Consider the following 13,373-nt stretch of genomic DNA (forward strand, 5'->3'; position numbering starts at 1 on the left):
ATCTGTGTGAGCCTATGTAATCCGATTCTGCTCCAATTCATTCTAATGTCGTCATACACCGTGTAGCCTACTGTACAGTGGTGCTGCTCCGCACCAGACATGACTGAGTGATCACAGAATCATCATTCAGCATTTTGCCAGTGCTTGAAAAGGAACAATTTACTGAACAAGTATAGGCAACAACAATACAATTGGCTTCATTATTATGATTCTACATCATTATTGATCATTAGACAATCCTGACGTTATGAATTTCTGATTGCTATGTTTGAAGAGTCATAATTATACCTAGGCATATAATAATAATAATTATTATTATTATTGATTATGATTATGATTATGATAATGATAATGATAATGATGATGATGATGATGATGATGATGATGAAATATTTACATTTTTTATTTATATAATCAAGCATGTGTTTCTCATTTCTATTGGCTTAATGGAAATATAATATGCATATGCATTATGCTTAATTTTCTCGATCGTGTCTGGTGTAAAATAAAATGTATTTTACATTTCTTAAATTCTGTATTTCTTTAAGAAATAACAGATACAAAAAAATCGCGACCCAGAAAACCCGACCCGAGAGACCCAAAATCGGACCGCGACCCCATGTTTGGGGAAACAGCGGATCGACGAGCTCGTCGGTTGACTTGTACACTGTACACCAAACTCGCTCCGCTCTGCTCTCTCTCTTACCCAGTGCAACTTTTGCAGAGTCCAACAGACATGTCGTACATTAGCTGAAGTCAACCTGCAGCCAGGCTCATCATTTGAGCCACAAAACTATTCATTCTAGGAGGATTTCTTTATTTTTTTTTAAAGCTGCACCTTGAGCATTTTTCACCGGTTTGGATTCTATACTAAATTTAAAAAACAAAACAAGAGCGGAATATAAAATCCTGGATGATTTTCTTCTCCCTTCACCACACTAAATGAACTGGGCCAGTAATGCAGGAGACCGAAGCAGCGACTCTGACAGTGCTTCAAGATGGCAGATTTTTATTGAGTTTTGAACAGAAATCCAGCTATATTTTGTTGCCATGAATAACAGAAACCCTTGCACCGATGGCCCCTGTATACGAAGGTAAGGCGTTTTCGACGTATGGTTATTTTTTAAGTGAAAGTAGTCGGACCGTCGGACGTGTATACGTACGAACGGATTCTTCTTGTGGCTGGCACGGGGAGATGCGGTGTTATAACCTCTCCTCTCTTTGTGTCAAAAAAATATACATCAAATATTTACGCTTGCAGTCTAAACACGAACTTAAACAACCGGACCGAATCATTGTTGCGTTGCGCGGGTTGTGTGGGTTTTTATAAATGAAGAACATTAGTAATTGTTTAGTCAATCTGTGTCCGTCTGAGCGACGTCCGTCCGTCACAAGACAAATTTACACTGATGTTTGCAATAAAGCTGCAAATGCACTTTAATAAAGTGACGTGCAGGCCTAATCTAACGTACATTACACGGTTACAGCACCGTAGGGAAGAAAGGTGACATTCTGCCTTTTATTTTATTTGTCCTGGTTGAAATTAGACCATGCAAAGTGCATCTGTTTGAAGAATGAAAGACATGGGCGACTGAGATTAAATCAGCCGAGCTATATCAATATTCCCATTTTCATTGCTGTGTAACGATCATGTTGCAAATGACCAGGCCTGTTATGTTTTAGTGCTTCGCTGTGCACATTCACATGTTTATTTATATAATACAAAACCAAAGGCGAGCTTATGCAGGCTATTATTCGCTGTTGCTGCATTATGGCTGTGTGACTAATCCAATTGGTGAGAATGCAACCCAGCATGTTTTGGCTCAATGTTTTTTTTGCCGTGATGATGAAGACATTAGACTCTAAAGAGACCAAATCCAACCACAAAACAATGTGTTTGTGTTCTAATGTTTTTTTTGCTAAGAGGACAATACGCGGTTTCTTTGAACAGCAGCTACAACAATGCGAGCAATATTTCCGGCCAGTACAGCCGTGACTGCACTGCAAGTGATCAACCGGCAGTTCTGTACAGAATAGGAGGCTAAATGGAAAGTGGTATTATAACCAAAATACTTGTATGAACAGTATGATATGCATTCCTGTAGGCTAAATGCACCCCTGCTCGTTTATGGGCACAACTCGCTTTTTTGATAATAGGATAGGACATCCTGTAACAGCATTATTGTTCCATTTAATGTATCTAGGTGCCACAGAGGTTTACATACTAATGTTGACCGATATGTCAAGTGAAGGGTGGACAACAAACGAAACGATGACCCTTCATGTTTGCAACAGTATTGATTATCTTGTGGTTTAACCGTTATAATATTACATTGTTTACTCTATACTCCCTCTGCTGGTATGAAAGCGGAACACCGTATTTTGTAACTGATAGATTAGTTATCATTTCAGTCAGACTTTCAGTATTAATACTGTCTGTATAGTATGTTTTAAACACAAAAGCCACGATATAAAGTGTGAATTCTACTATTGAAGCAGTAAAAACAAATAATTTCATATTCACCATGCACACTATACATTCAGCTTAATTGCCTACTCAAAATAACACTTTTAAATGATTGACCTATAAGCTGTAAAACACGTCAGCCTCCATCACGTTATTAGCCTCACTCAGAAAAATATTTTTTTCCCTCTGTGCTAAAGCCACTAAGCACTTCAACATTAAAGGAAAAGTTGGAATGAGACGCCTATCGGAGAGGTAATTAGTGTAAATTACATTCCTTGCCTTTCCTTTCACCATGGAGAGGCGTAGGAGCGAAGAGAAAGAGACGGCGGGGGGAATTAATTACCTTTCCCTGTCGTCCTCTGACTGCAGAGGGGGTTGCTATTAGAGAGCGCTCATGGAAATGACCAGAGAGAGCCTTCCCCTGCTTCGGTGGAAAATACACCCAGGAGGGGCCCTTCATGTATGTATGTAGGATGTTACTATAGCACAGCATGCCCACAGCCAATACTTCAGTGTTCACACTGAGAGTGTACAAAATGGAACCAAATGGACGGGTCCATTTGGTTCCATGTTGTACGCTCTCTGGGTTAACAGCGTGTCTCAGGTTCGTTGCATAACTTCATTAGGCTTTAGATAGATATGCGTTGACATATATTCAATAGGCACACCACACCACTCGAGGTGACCAGCAGTGTCCTCCTCCATTGTGACAGTCCGTTGTTATTTCTAGCGATGATAATAATGTACGAGGATGTGTGTCTGTCAGCGTGTCCCTGCTGCCGGTTACAGGAGGACTACTGCTGCATTGTGTTGTTGCTGTGTGGGTTTTGTTTCGTTATGTTCAGTCTTTTCAGTCCTTCAATCTTGGCTGACACTGAAGGCCGCCAGGCAGGCAGGCCTGGGCTGGCTTAGCTGGGCTGGCTGGCTGGCTGGCATAGAGGCTGGCCAGGGCAGTGGTCATATCACCCTGGCTGGGGGAGTCTGCCGACTCTCCCATAACACAAAGTGACACTGTACACCAGCCTTGATGGATGTGCTATGAAGGGAACTGGTCCAGGATCCCCTCCTGCCCACCCCCAGCTGTGGGAAAAGCTAATATTCAGACGACAGCAAAACCCGATCTCCTACTGTACCTATACCTACTACTGGTCAATTTTTCCTTGGAACATACTGTAGTGTAGCCTATATGCATTCATGCAGGCAGGCCTACTGTACAGTATGTGTGCAGATGTACTGTAACAGAGTTTAGCTCTAGTTGAAGCCCCAAAAGGCTTATATTTCCTCTGGCCAGGGGAGGATTCCCTCTTGGCGTACTAAAGAGGTAGAGTTTGAGCTTTTACCCTAGCCCCACACAGGAACTCTGAGGTTCGAATCCCGGGTGTTACATTGGTGCCATGACCTGGATCGGGTTTCCTGGTGTGGGGGTCAAAGTGGGGTGAATGTAGCTGAGAAGTTCACCATGAATCCCCAAAGTCTCCCCTGACTAAGGTGGATTAATGGTAGATGTGAACCCGGGTTCACTGTACACATGCAGGCAGACGTGTGTGTGTGTGTATGAATGTACTGTATGTCTACACTTCACACACGTGTAGCCCACCATTGTAGGTTTTGTTTTCGGAAGGATGGTCGTTTGAGAGAAATGGACGTCTTATTTTGTTTGTCTGTCGTACTGTAGGTCAGGTGATGTTGCAGAGAGTGTTCATTCAGCATGCGCCTGCAGAACTGGACAGAGAATGACGATGATGATTATAACCAGTTTATTGGTCTGGCCATACATCTGCCTTTATTTGACATTTTGAGGACATCGGCATCAGCAATTATGTAACCATACACATTTAAACTGGCTTTTCGATCCATGTCATATAGGCTATCGTTGCTGTTGGGCAGAAACCTCTAATTTCCATATTCTAACTTTTTGTGTGTTTCCATAAAGTAATGCCCCACTTCATCATACTACAGTGTCACGCAAAAGTAGCAGATCTACAAGCTCAAAACGTGGGGCGAAGAGACAGGTTTTGAGCTTGTAGAGCTCTGCCATGTTTGAATTTTAATCCATATACACATATGAGGTTTCCCCCGACAGAGACGACAGGCAAAACCTTTCCGATTTTTCCCCCTACAAGTTCACAACAAGTCGCTTTGCAACGCATTATGAGTTTAGCTTATTCCTTTTTTTTAAAAGAGAATCGGCATCGGACAGACACACAAATCTGCATGGCATCAGTCGGGCTGTAATGAGGATGATGATGATGATGATGGTAATGACAGGGACATGGTGACAGGGACTGCAGTGACTCTGGCAGATTGATGTCACATCCATGCACTCCGTGTTAATGTGGATTTGAATGGGTTTGTGGTTTTCTCGGGGAGGTTGCCGAGGGTATATGCTCGCTGTGCCCCTCGCCTGCAGCTTCTCAGGGAAGAGAGGAAGATAGAGAAAGACATCACTGACTCTCTCTCCCTCTTCCTCTCTCTCTCTCGCTCTCTCTCTCTCCTTCTCTCTCATAAGCTTGTTTTGGAGCCCAGTTGAGTGATATCTTCCTCGCTGGCGGCAGCCATGGTTTGGGGGTCCAAGGTCGTTGGGTTTCAGCTTGATTAGAATTGCAGGAAGAAGCGAAGGGTTTCTCCGGGGTCAGGGTGGGGTCGACCCCGCGGCAAAAAGGCTTAGAGAGGAACGTAGAGGCCCCTTTTTCTCCAGGAGCAGGGGTGGTCTGTTTAGATCTGCACCGTACCATACACAATAGATAAAAATAGAGACTGTGTTGTGTGTGTGTGTGTGTCTGTGTGTGTGTGTGTGTGTGTGTGTGTGTGTGTGTGTGTGTGTGTGTGTGTGTGTGTGTGTGCGCGCGTGCGAGAGAGAGAGTTGTCCATTGCTTTGTTTTGAGTCGACAGAAAACATTGCCACCCTCTCAGTCCTGTGTCGTTTCTCTCTGCAGTTATTTTATTTTTGTATCTTTTTCCATCAGTTATTCATTTGTTGACATAAAAATAATCACCTTGAGGCCTGCTTGGACGGAGTCATGGAAACACATCAGCTGTCTGTCTCTCTACTCTACAAGCATTCTCTTTATGGTGTTAGTCTAAATATCCCATCTGGAACAGGAAACATAGTCCAGTACCTGCCTGGTGGTGATGCTTTATGTGTTATTGAATCGTTAAAGCATGTAGTAGTAGAAGATGTTGAGACAAGGACGTGTGTTTGTGTGTGTGTGTGTGTGTGTGTGTGTGTGTGTGTGTGTGTTTGTCTGAGGGAGAATCTAAAGAGAGGGAGAGAGAGAGAGTTCTCTGTCTGACAGAGGGATATGTGAGCTCTCTGATCTTCTGGAATAGTTCACAGGTGTGATCTGAAGGTTTTCTTCGGAGGGAGTGGGGTGGGCGGTGAGGGGGGGGCCTTTAGTCTGAACTGAAATGACAGGTAATAGAGGAGGCCATTCTTTCTGACGCACAACGGCTCAACCTTGAATTTGGATGGAATGATACTGGTTAATGTTATTCTAAGTTCTGTTTTTTCACACGCTTATACACACACACACACACACACACACACACACACACACACACACACATACAGCCTATCGGTTTTCCATTTTCCCAAATATCAATAACAGTCCCCAGGATTCAAAACGCATCATCCCTCATTTCTCTCACTCTGACTTCTGAAAGGACGTTCAGCTGAAAGGCAGGAAAAGGATTTTGTAATTCAAATGTTCTCCTTGGCCGGTAAGCCGGGCAGCCCGTTTTTTGTGTGCCACTTTCTATACCATATATGCCCCATGGTTTCAAATCTCTCTCTCTCTCTCTCTCTCTCTCTCTCTCTCAGTAGATTCAGCTCTGAAAAGCTGCACTGTGCACAGTCCTTGAAGTCTGATGCGCTCTCTACGTTTCTGACATTATTTAGTTTTCATTGAAGGGGAACAGAGAGCTTGGCTTGCGATTTAGGGTGTGTGTTTGGGGGGGAACATGGCGGAAAATAGCAGATATACAAGTTCACATCGCTTTGCACTGCGACACATTTTGAGCATGCTCGATCAGCTATTTTTGTGCAACACTATCACACGACCAAGATGTGGGGTGGGGTGTGAATGCATTGCAAAGGGGTTTTTCTCCCGCACTGTTTGTTTCACACGGTGTGTTTTGTGTCAGCTTGTGCTGACCAGCTGTCTCCGGCTCTGGAGTAGCTGCACAGAGATATGGGCTCCAAAGACCGTTAGCCAGTGAAGACAGTGCAGTGAACTTAAAGTCACTGCACTGCATCTGGCCTGTAATACAAAAAAAAACATTTAAACACAACCACTTGACAAGACAGTTTGGTAAGAAAGTGACTTGTGTTTATATTGAATGATAATCTCGGAAACTGTATGTTTGGCAAACAGGGAGCCCATTATCTCAAAAGGATCCTCATTTTTAAGGACATACAGTTAAGCATGTATTTAGTAAAGCATGGATTAAAGTTATTAGTCGCCATGACTGATTTCAGTCATTTGGATTCCTTTCACACTGTTTCACAAATCACACACATTAGGTCTTGGGCATACAATTTTCCTTCAGTTATGACGTTTTGTTTGGCTTTAACGAGTAAAGGGATGAGGGTGTAAAAAATATATATATTTGAAAAAAAAAAATCGTCCACAGTGGACAAAACCCCCACTCTGGAAGTGTGACCACAGTCACATACACAGCAGCGCTTGAGCATGACAATAGTGTGTCCATTAAAAAGATGCTGAAACTCACTGTACCTTCCATTTACATTATTTGATCTGCTGTGGGAGCGGCGGTTCACGCCAAGGTTTACGTCTTCACCATTCAGTGAATAACAGCTTTGTTAACTTGAAGACTGTTAAGCTACAATTACACATCATTTCTGGAGCATAAAGGGCACATTTTATATGTGGAGCCAGGCGGGAGAGTTATTTCTTTTTATAATGCGAGTGATATTTCAGCAGTGTGAGTCCTTGGATGTGCATTTTCCACACATGCCTTCTCTCTCATCATCTGCCTGCCCGTGACTAGGGGTGGACAGTAACATGTACGGACTTGAATGCTGTACTTAAGTATGTTTGAGTATTTTTTTATTATTTTTTTAAACTACCTTTCAAAGACATATTGTACTTTTGACTGTTGTTGTTACTTTGGGTTGCTTTTGGCTAAGATAGCTTTGAAGTTTGAAGTCAGATACTGTGACCTAGCCTTCTACTGCAGTGAGGGTGTATAGATCACAGAATCTGATGGGAAAGTGTCGTATAGCAGTGTGTCCACAAAGAACAACCACAACACATTTTGGAGTGTCCTCTGCCACAACCCATATACTGTACATTCTACTGTACAGATTTGACGGATCAACTTGACCTTTGCTCAGTCAAGCAACGGTCAAATATTACTCACTCGAGTCATAGTTGAGTTATATTACTTTGACTGAAGTACCGGGGTTGAGTACTTTGCCCGCGACTATCCTGCTGCCAAGTTGTGCCAACCAGCGCCCTACATCTCCCCGCACCACCCATGCAGCAGTCTCTTTATCTGTCATTCCATCCCCATGGTTTTTGTTGACGAGCCAAAGCCAGCAGTCCGTGCACATGCACGGCACTCGTGATCCAGGAGAAAGAGACATCGCCCCATTTGTGCGTGTGCATACAGTACAGTATGTGCGCGTGTGAGTTAATGGCTGAGTTAATCGATGAGCTTGCTTCCTGAGGGGATCCTGCCATTATAAGTTTTAACCTCTTAAGGCTTATAAGCCCTATTTTAAAATATGTACTAACTCACATGCTTATACAGTATTACAGTATGCATGCTCTAGAAATGGACATGAACTCTCTATATACTCTCTTTTATATATTATTTTCTCCCCTCCACACCATTTCTCTCTCTTATAGCCAAAAATAGCCGATCTACAAGCTCACAACAACAACATTGGCTATTTTGGATAGCAAAAGGGATGCTGTTTGGGGGGATGCTATTCTGGGGGAATAGCCTCCCTATTCTCAAGTGGTTAAACAAACCTAAAGCCCCATCACCCCTTGCAGTCACTGGCTACCCCCCCCCCCCACACACACACACACACACACACACCCCACCCCTGTCTTTGCCTTGCCCGAGCACCAACCCCCCGTACCTCACCAACCGTAGCCTGTTGTTTGGTGCACATTGTCTGCAGCCTTAATCCTATTGTTAGTGATAATGTCCCTCCATACCGGTGCATTTGACACGGTACTCTCTGGAAGAGAACAGCGGCGCTGGCCGGCTGTATTTACCACCGGGCTCGTTTGGCCTTTCAGCCTGACAGGTCACATCACTCCCAGTCTCCCACACAAACACAGCGCCACAAAAAAGGGGGGGCGCACGCGAAGCCTCCGATGTCAAGCAGAGGCAGGGGATGACGTAAGGTATACGAATGTGGCGGAAGGGGTTACCGTTTTAACTAGCCCAGAAAGTTCGCTCATGCCAGGGCCTTGTTCATTTAAAATAACTCCCCCGCATTCTACGCAGCCTTTCAGAGTGAAGAATGGATCTCCAGTTATTTTTAATCAAGCCGTTCATATCCTCATATTCTGTACTTCTTCAGGCAGAGGAGAAGGTTAGAGAGAGGGGGAGTGGGAGGAGAGAGAGCGAGAGAGAGAGCAGCAGTGTTTACAGACAGGTGATACTGAAATGAACAGATAATGAAATTAACCCTGCAAGAGTGAGTAGGAAAAGACAGGTGAAAGGATTGTCGGCTTGCTTGGGGGTCTAAACTCAAAATTCATCGACGCAGGCAGGTGGGGAGCGCCCCGCCTTGTCCTGTCATCCCCCCAATCCCCCCCACCCCACCCCTCCACAGCATCAGAACCTCGCTGGCTTCCATTCTGTCACGGAAGGGAAGCAGAGCATCGAGGCTGGCCCCCTGGTGGCCCCCCTTTCACAGATGGCTGCAGGTACAAGCGCTATGCTTGGCTGATAACCAGAAGGACTTCAAAGGCACTGGAGGAGGAGTGTTTTCAGGCCCAGGTCCTTGTTGTGTCCAGAGCCAGGAGCCTTCAGGCACACAGAGCGCCGGGCAGGCGGGCAGGCGAGCGGCAGCCAGGAAGGAGACAGACAGGGACTGGTGCATTCAGAAGGATCAACAGGCGTGGAAATTAGCCGCTTTTTTTTCCTTGCCCTTTTGCTGCTCCGTCTGCCTGCCTCGGCAGCATGGCACCCTTTCTTTTCGTCGTTTGACGAAGTATAAGATTATCCTCTCTACTGTTTTCTCCTTTTCCCTTCCAGTTTCTTTCAAGATTCTTCCTTTTCTCATTAATGTATTAATGTTTAAGTGATGATAGGCAAAAGAAAACTTGTATCTCCATATTTTAAGTAACTTTTTATCTTTAGATTCTTTCCTCATAAATTATTGCCCTTCTTCATCACACTAGACTAAAAAATAGCAGATCTACAAGCTCAAAATGCATCCCAATGCAATACATTTTGAACTTGCAGACTGGCAATTTTTTATTTTTATTTGAATCCTGAAAAGCAACAGTTTTGGACATATGGGGTTTCCAGCCAACAGCAACCGAATATGAAATGTGACTTGCTACATAGTGCTAGAGATTCCCTCTCTGGTGCGCTTTAATCTGGTGTGCTTTTTAGGAGGTCTCTTGGGAGTTCTTCAGATTCCCCTGAGAGGGATCTTTTCCAGTAGAAGACCGATAAAGTACACATCAAAGGTGTTGGGAGATGTGATGAAATAGGCTGACGGAGAGCAGATCAGAGTGGGGCTATAAAATGCAGTAAAACAATCACCACAGTTTACTTCACAATTGTAGGTTTGGAGACAAATCTTGCACAGGCAGCGGCATAAAGTAACTAAGTACATTTACTCAAGCACTGCACCTAAAAGGATCCCTGGCTAATAAGACAAATATGCCTTAAAACATTATACTTTATACATTATACATTATACATTATACATTATACTTGCCCTCTACAAATAAAAACACCTTCAATATTTTATTTCTTTCATAAATAAAGAATCTTTCAGAACTGCTCCTGTCGCAAGTTGATGATGTCATACAGTATGTCCATGCGTCCGAGCATAGACATGGTAACGCCCCGCCTGCCTCTGATTGGCCTACCGACACTTACTTAAGTAACACATCAGATTACTTTACTTCTTTCAGCCGTGCCGTGATGTCAAACCGAGAGGACGCGGTGAGCCAGGTTGCAACGGAGGCTGAACTATGGTCTCTGTATACACTAGATTACCAAGACACCCACACCCCCTTATAGCCTTTACTGCTGAACGCTGAAAAGTTATTAGCTTTTATGATGAGGGACTCCGTTGAAAGGGAGAGATGATAAGAAATCATTGATTCACCGACACTTCCCCCTGGCTCTCTCACTTCCTCTCTAGTCCTGACATGTGAGGGCCCTGGGACTGAATGTTCTCAAAGACTAAACACATCTCCAAATGAGTGCAATACCATGCAGTGTCTGCATGAGAACCCAATTGCATGACATAACATCGCTGAAGAAACCTGTGCAGTTTCTATGTACAGTATAAGGCAGCATTTCTCAAACATTGTCGTGTGATGCTACATCAACCTTTACTGGGGACCCCCTGGAACCCCCCCAAGGACCCCTGGGGGTCCCCGGACCCCACTTAAAGAAATCAATGCAGTTATAAGGGAAGGCTTTATTATAATTCGTATTAGTAATTTATTTCGTCAAGCCTTATAACAGAGGAGACTCGGAAATGTTACGTTTTTTTCAGAGAGCTCTTCCTTTTGCATATGAACTCAGAAGATTAATACATAATTTTTTTAATATTTCTAAAATACAACCATAATATTCTTTCACAGTCATTGTGCACTTTCATCCATTTCATATTCAGTAGTTTAACCTTATAGTTCAGTGCAACAGAAGTGGTCGTGCAACTTTAAATTCCAGGTTCCCTCTCTCTGAACGGTTCCTGTTAACACTCCACATTAAGAGGTGACTTGTTAACTTTAAAGATTTTACCATTAAGGCATGCTACAAATTAATCACCCCTCCCAAAAAAGAATCCTTAGCTAAAGAGAATTGGCCAAAAAGTAAAGATTTCTGACCAATAAAATATTCGATCAATCAAAAAAGAAAAAAAGTGATCGTGGAGATGAGGAGTTGGGGGCTACTCTCCTGTTCATAACCGCGGGGCCGGTGCATTCCGCTGTAATAGAAATGAGATTTCTTTCTCTCTTTTTTTCAATGATGGCAGTCCTTTTGGACTATTCATATTTCAGGGCCCCAGTGCGTTGCTACATAAACCAGGCCTCACGCCCATTAGAGACACTCCTCACTTCAAAGCTTCAGGCCACATCATGACTAACCAGGCTGCTCTGCCTGGCAGCCCTTTGAACTGACCCTCCATGCAGGCCCCGGGGACACAGGCAGACTGCAGGAGGAGAATGGCACACAGAGATACAGGGAGAGCCCAGCCACAGAGAGAGAGAGAGAGAGGAAGGAGGGAGGGAGGGAGGGAGGGAGGGAGGGAGGAAAGAATAACCGGGAAGTGGAGGAAGGGGATCAGCAGCACGGTGGCTAGATGAATGCCCTCTATATCCTTGCAAGAGCTGGGGGCCCGTGGTGGTGGTGGTGGGGGCTGGGGTCTTCAGGGGCAACGCCATGCAGAGGTCATGAGGTGTTCTGGGGGTTTGGAGTGGGGAGGGGATGGTGTAAGACACTGGTTCTCAACGTCAGGGCACAGGGACCACCAAAAGGGTATCTGGGAGTGTACAAATGGAACTCTCAGAGTTAAATATAGTTAAATAAGCCCCTGAGGTTTTAAAAGCCGTGCCTCCCCGCTCCGCCCCCACACTGCAGGGTGCGGGGCGGGGAGGCACGGCTTTTATGGATCTCCTCCAGCCTGTCTCCTCCTCCTACTGACATCCAGGATCAGTGATCAATGCTCACCAGCAGCCAGGCGCCCCTGTGCCTCTCCTCAGCACCACTGACACGGCCTGGCAGCTGCAGCCCACACACACACACACACACAGACAGGCACGCAGGCACGCACGCACACACGCACGCACGTACACACACACACACACACACACACACACACACACACACACACACACACACAGGCAGCCCTGAAAAAGGCCAATGGCTGACCTTTAGTTATGAAGACACGTCACCCTCATGCCTCTTGTCCACGACACGGCAGCAAAGCAAAGCTTTTTTCTCTTTTTTTCTCCAATTACTGTACACCTCTGAAGGACAGAGACAGAATGTACGGGAGGGGGGGGGGTAGGGCTTAGTAGAATTTAAAGGACCAATCTGGTGATATTCTGTAATCGTTATATATTTATTTATTTGCCTAAGTTACGCTATTGTCGAATTTGAAGTGCGGATTGATTTTAAAACTATAAACGTGTCGCAATGTTGTCATCAGATGAGATCTTTTCTTGACAAATGTTGACAAATGTTCTCTTATTGGGAGTCCACCGTCCGTCCCTGGACACCAAATATTTTCATATTTGGGATCAGTGTCCCAGGTGGGGGTCTTTGACCGGAACATGATTTTTCCGGTCAACAACGACTTTTTTACATTACATTTTAGATAAAAATCTTGGTGTTGGCAAACACCAAGATTTGCCTTAGGAATCCCTGCTGTGTAAATTCATCTGAGGCTGTTGGAATTGCATTGCAGGCCAAATCAAGCGTGACAAAATGTGCTCACATTGTGGGTTTTAATGCTGTTTGTTCAGACTTCTTGGCACAAGTTATTTGCGACTTTGAGCAGACTGAAATATTTCAGACTGAAGCCTTGATGTTGACGCTGAATTAGGATGCAGGAACACTTTTATTACCTCTTTATTACTTCATCTCTGTGGCCACAAGGACTCAACCGACATGTTTAGTCAGTTGGATTAGGACACAATGGCGTACTAAATTGTGTGTGTGTGTGTGT

At 44.4% G+C, this 13,373-nt stretch overlaps 1 protein-coding gene across 6 annotated transcripts in view; it reads left to right on the plus strand.

The window, feature by feature from the left end:
• Positions 1-721: 721 nt before the first annotated feature.
• hipk2 (homeodomain interacting protein kinase 2) overlaps positions 722-13,373 on the plus strand; it is a 120,724-nt gene continuing 108,072 nt past the window's right edge. For all 6 annotated transcript variants that reach the window (XM_080761366.1, XM_080761367.1, XM_080761369.1 and 3 more), the window contains exon 1: positions 722-1,094. In XM_080761366.1, the coding sequence (XP_080617492.1) occupies positions 1,076-1,094 (19 nt within the window). In that variant the 5' untranslated portion in view covers positions 722-1,075. The remainder of the gene's footprint in view (positions 1,095-13,373) is intronic.

The sequence above is a fragment of the Protomyctophum bolini genome (assembly GCF_963924005.1).
Source record: "Protomyctophum bolini genome assembly, chromosome: 4".
In the NCBI taxonomy this organism is placed as follows: Eukaryota; Metazoa; Chordata; class Actinopteri; order Myctophiformes; family Myctophidae; genus Protomyctophum; species Protomyctophum bolini.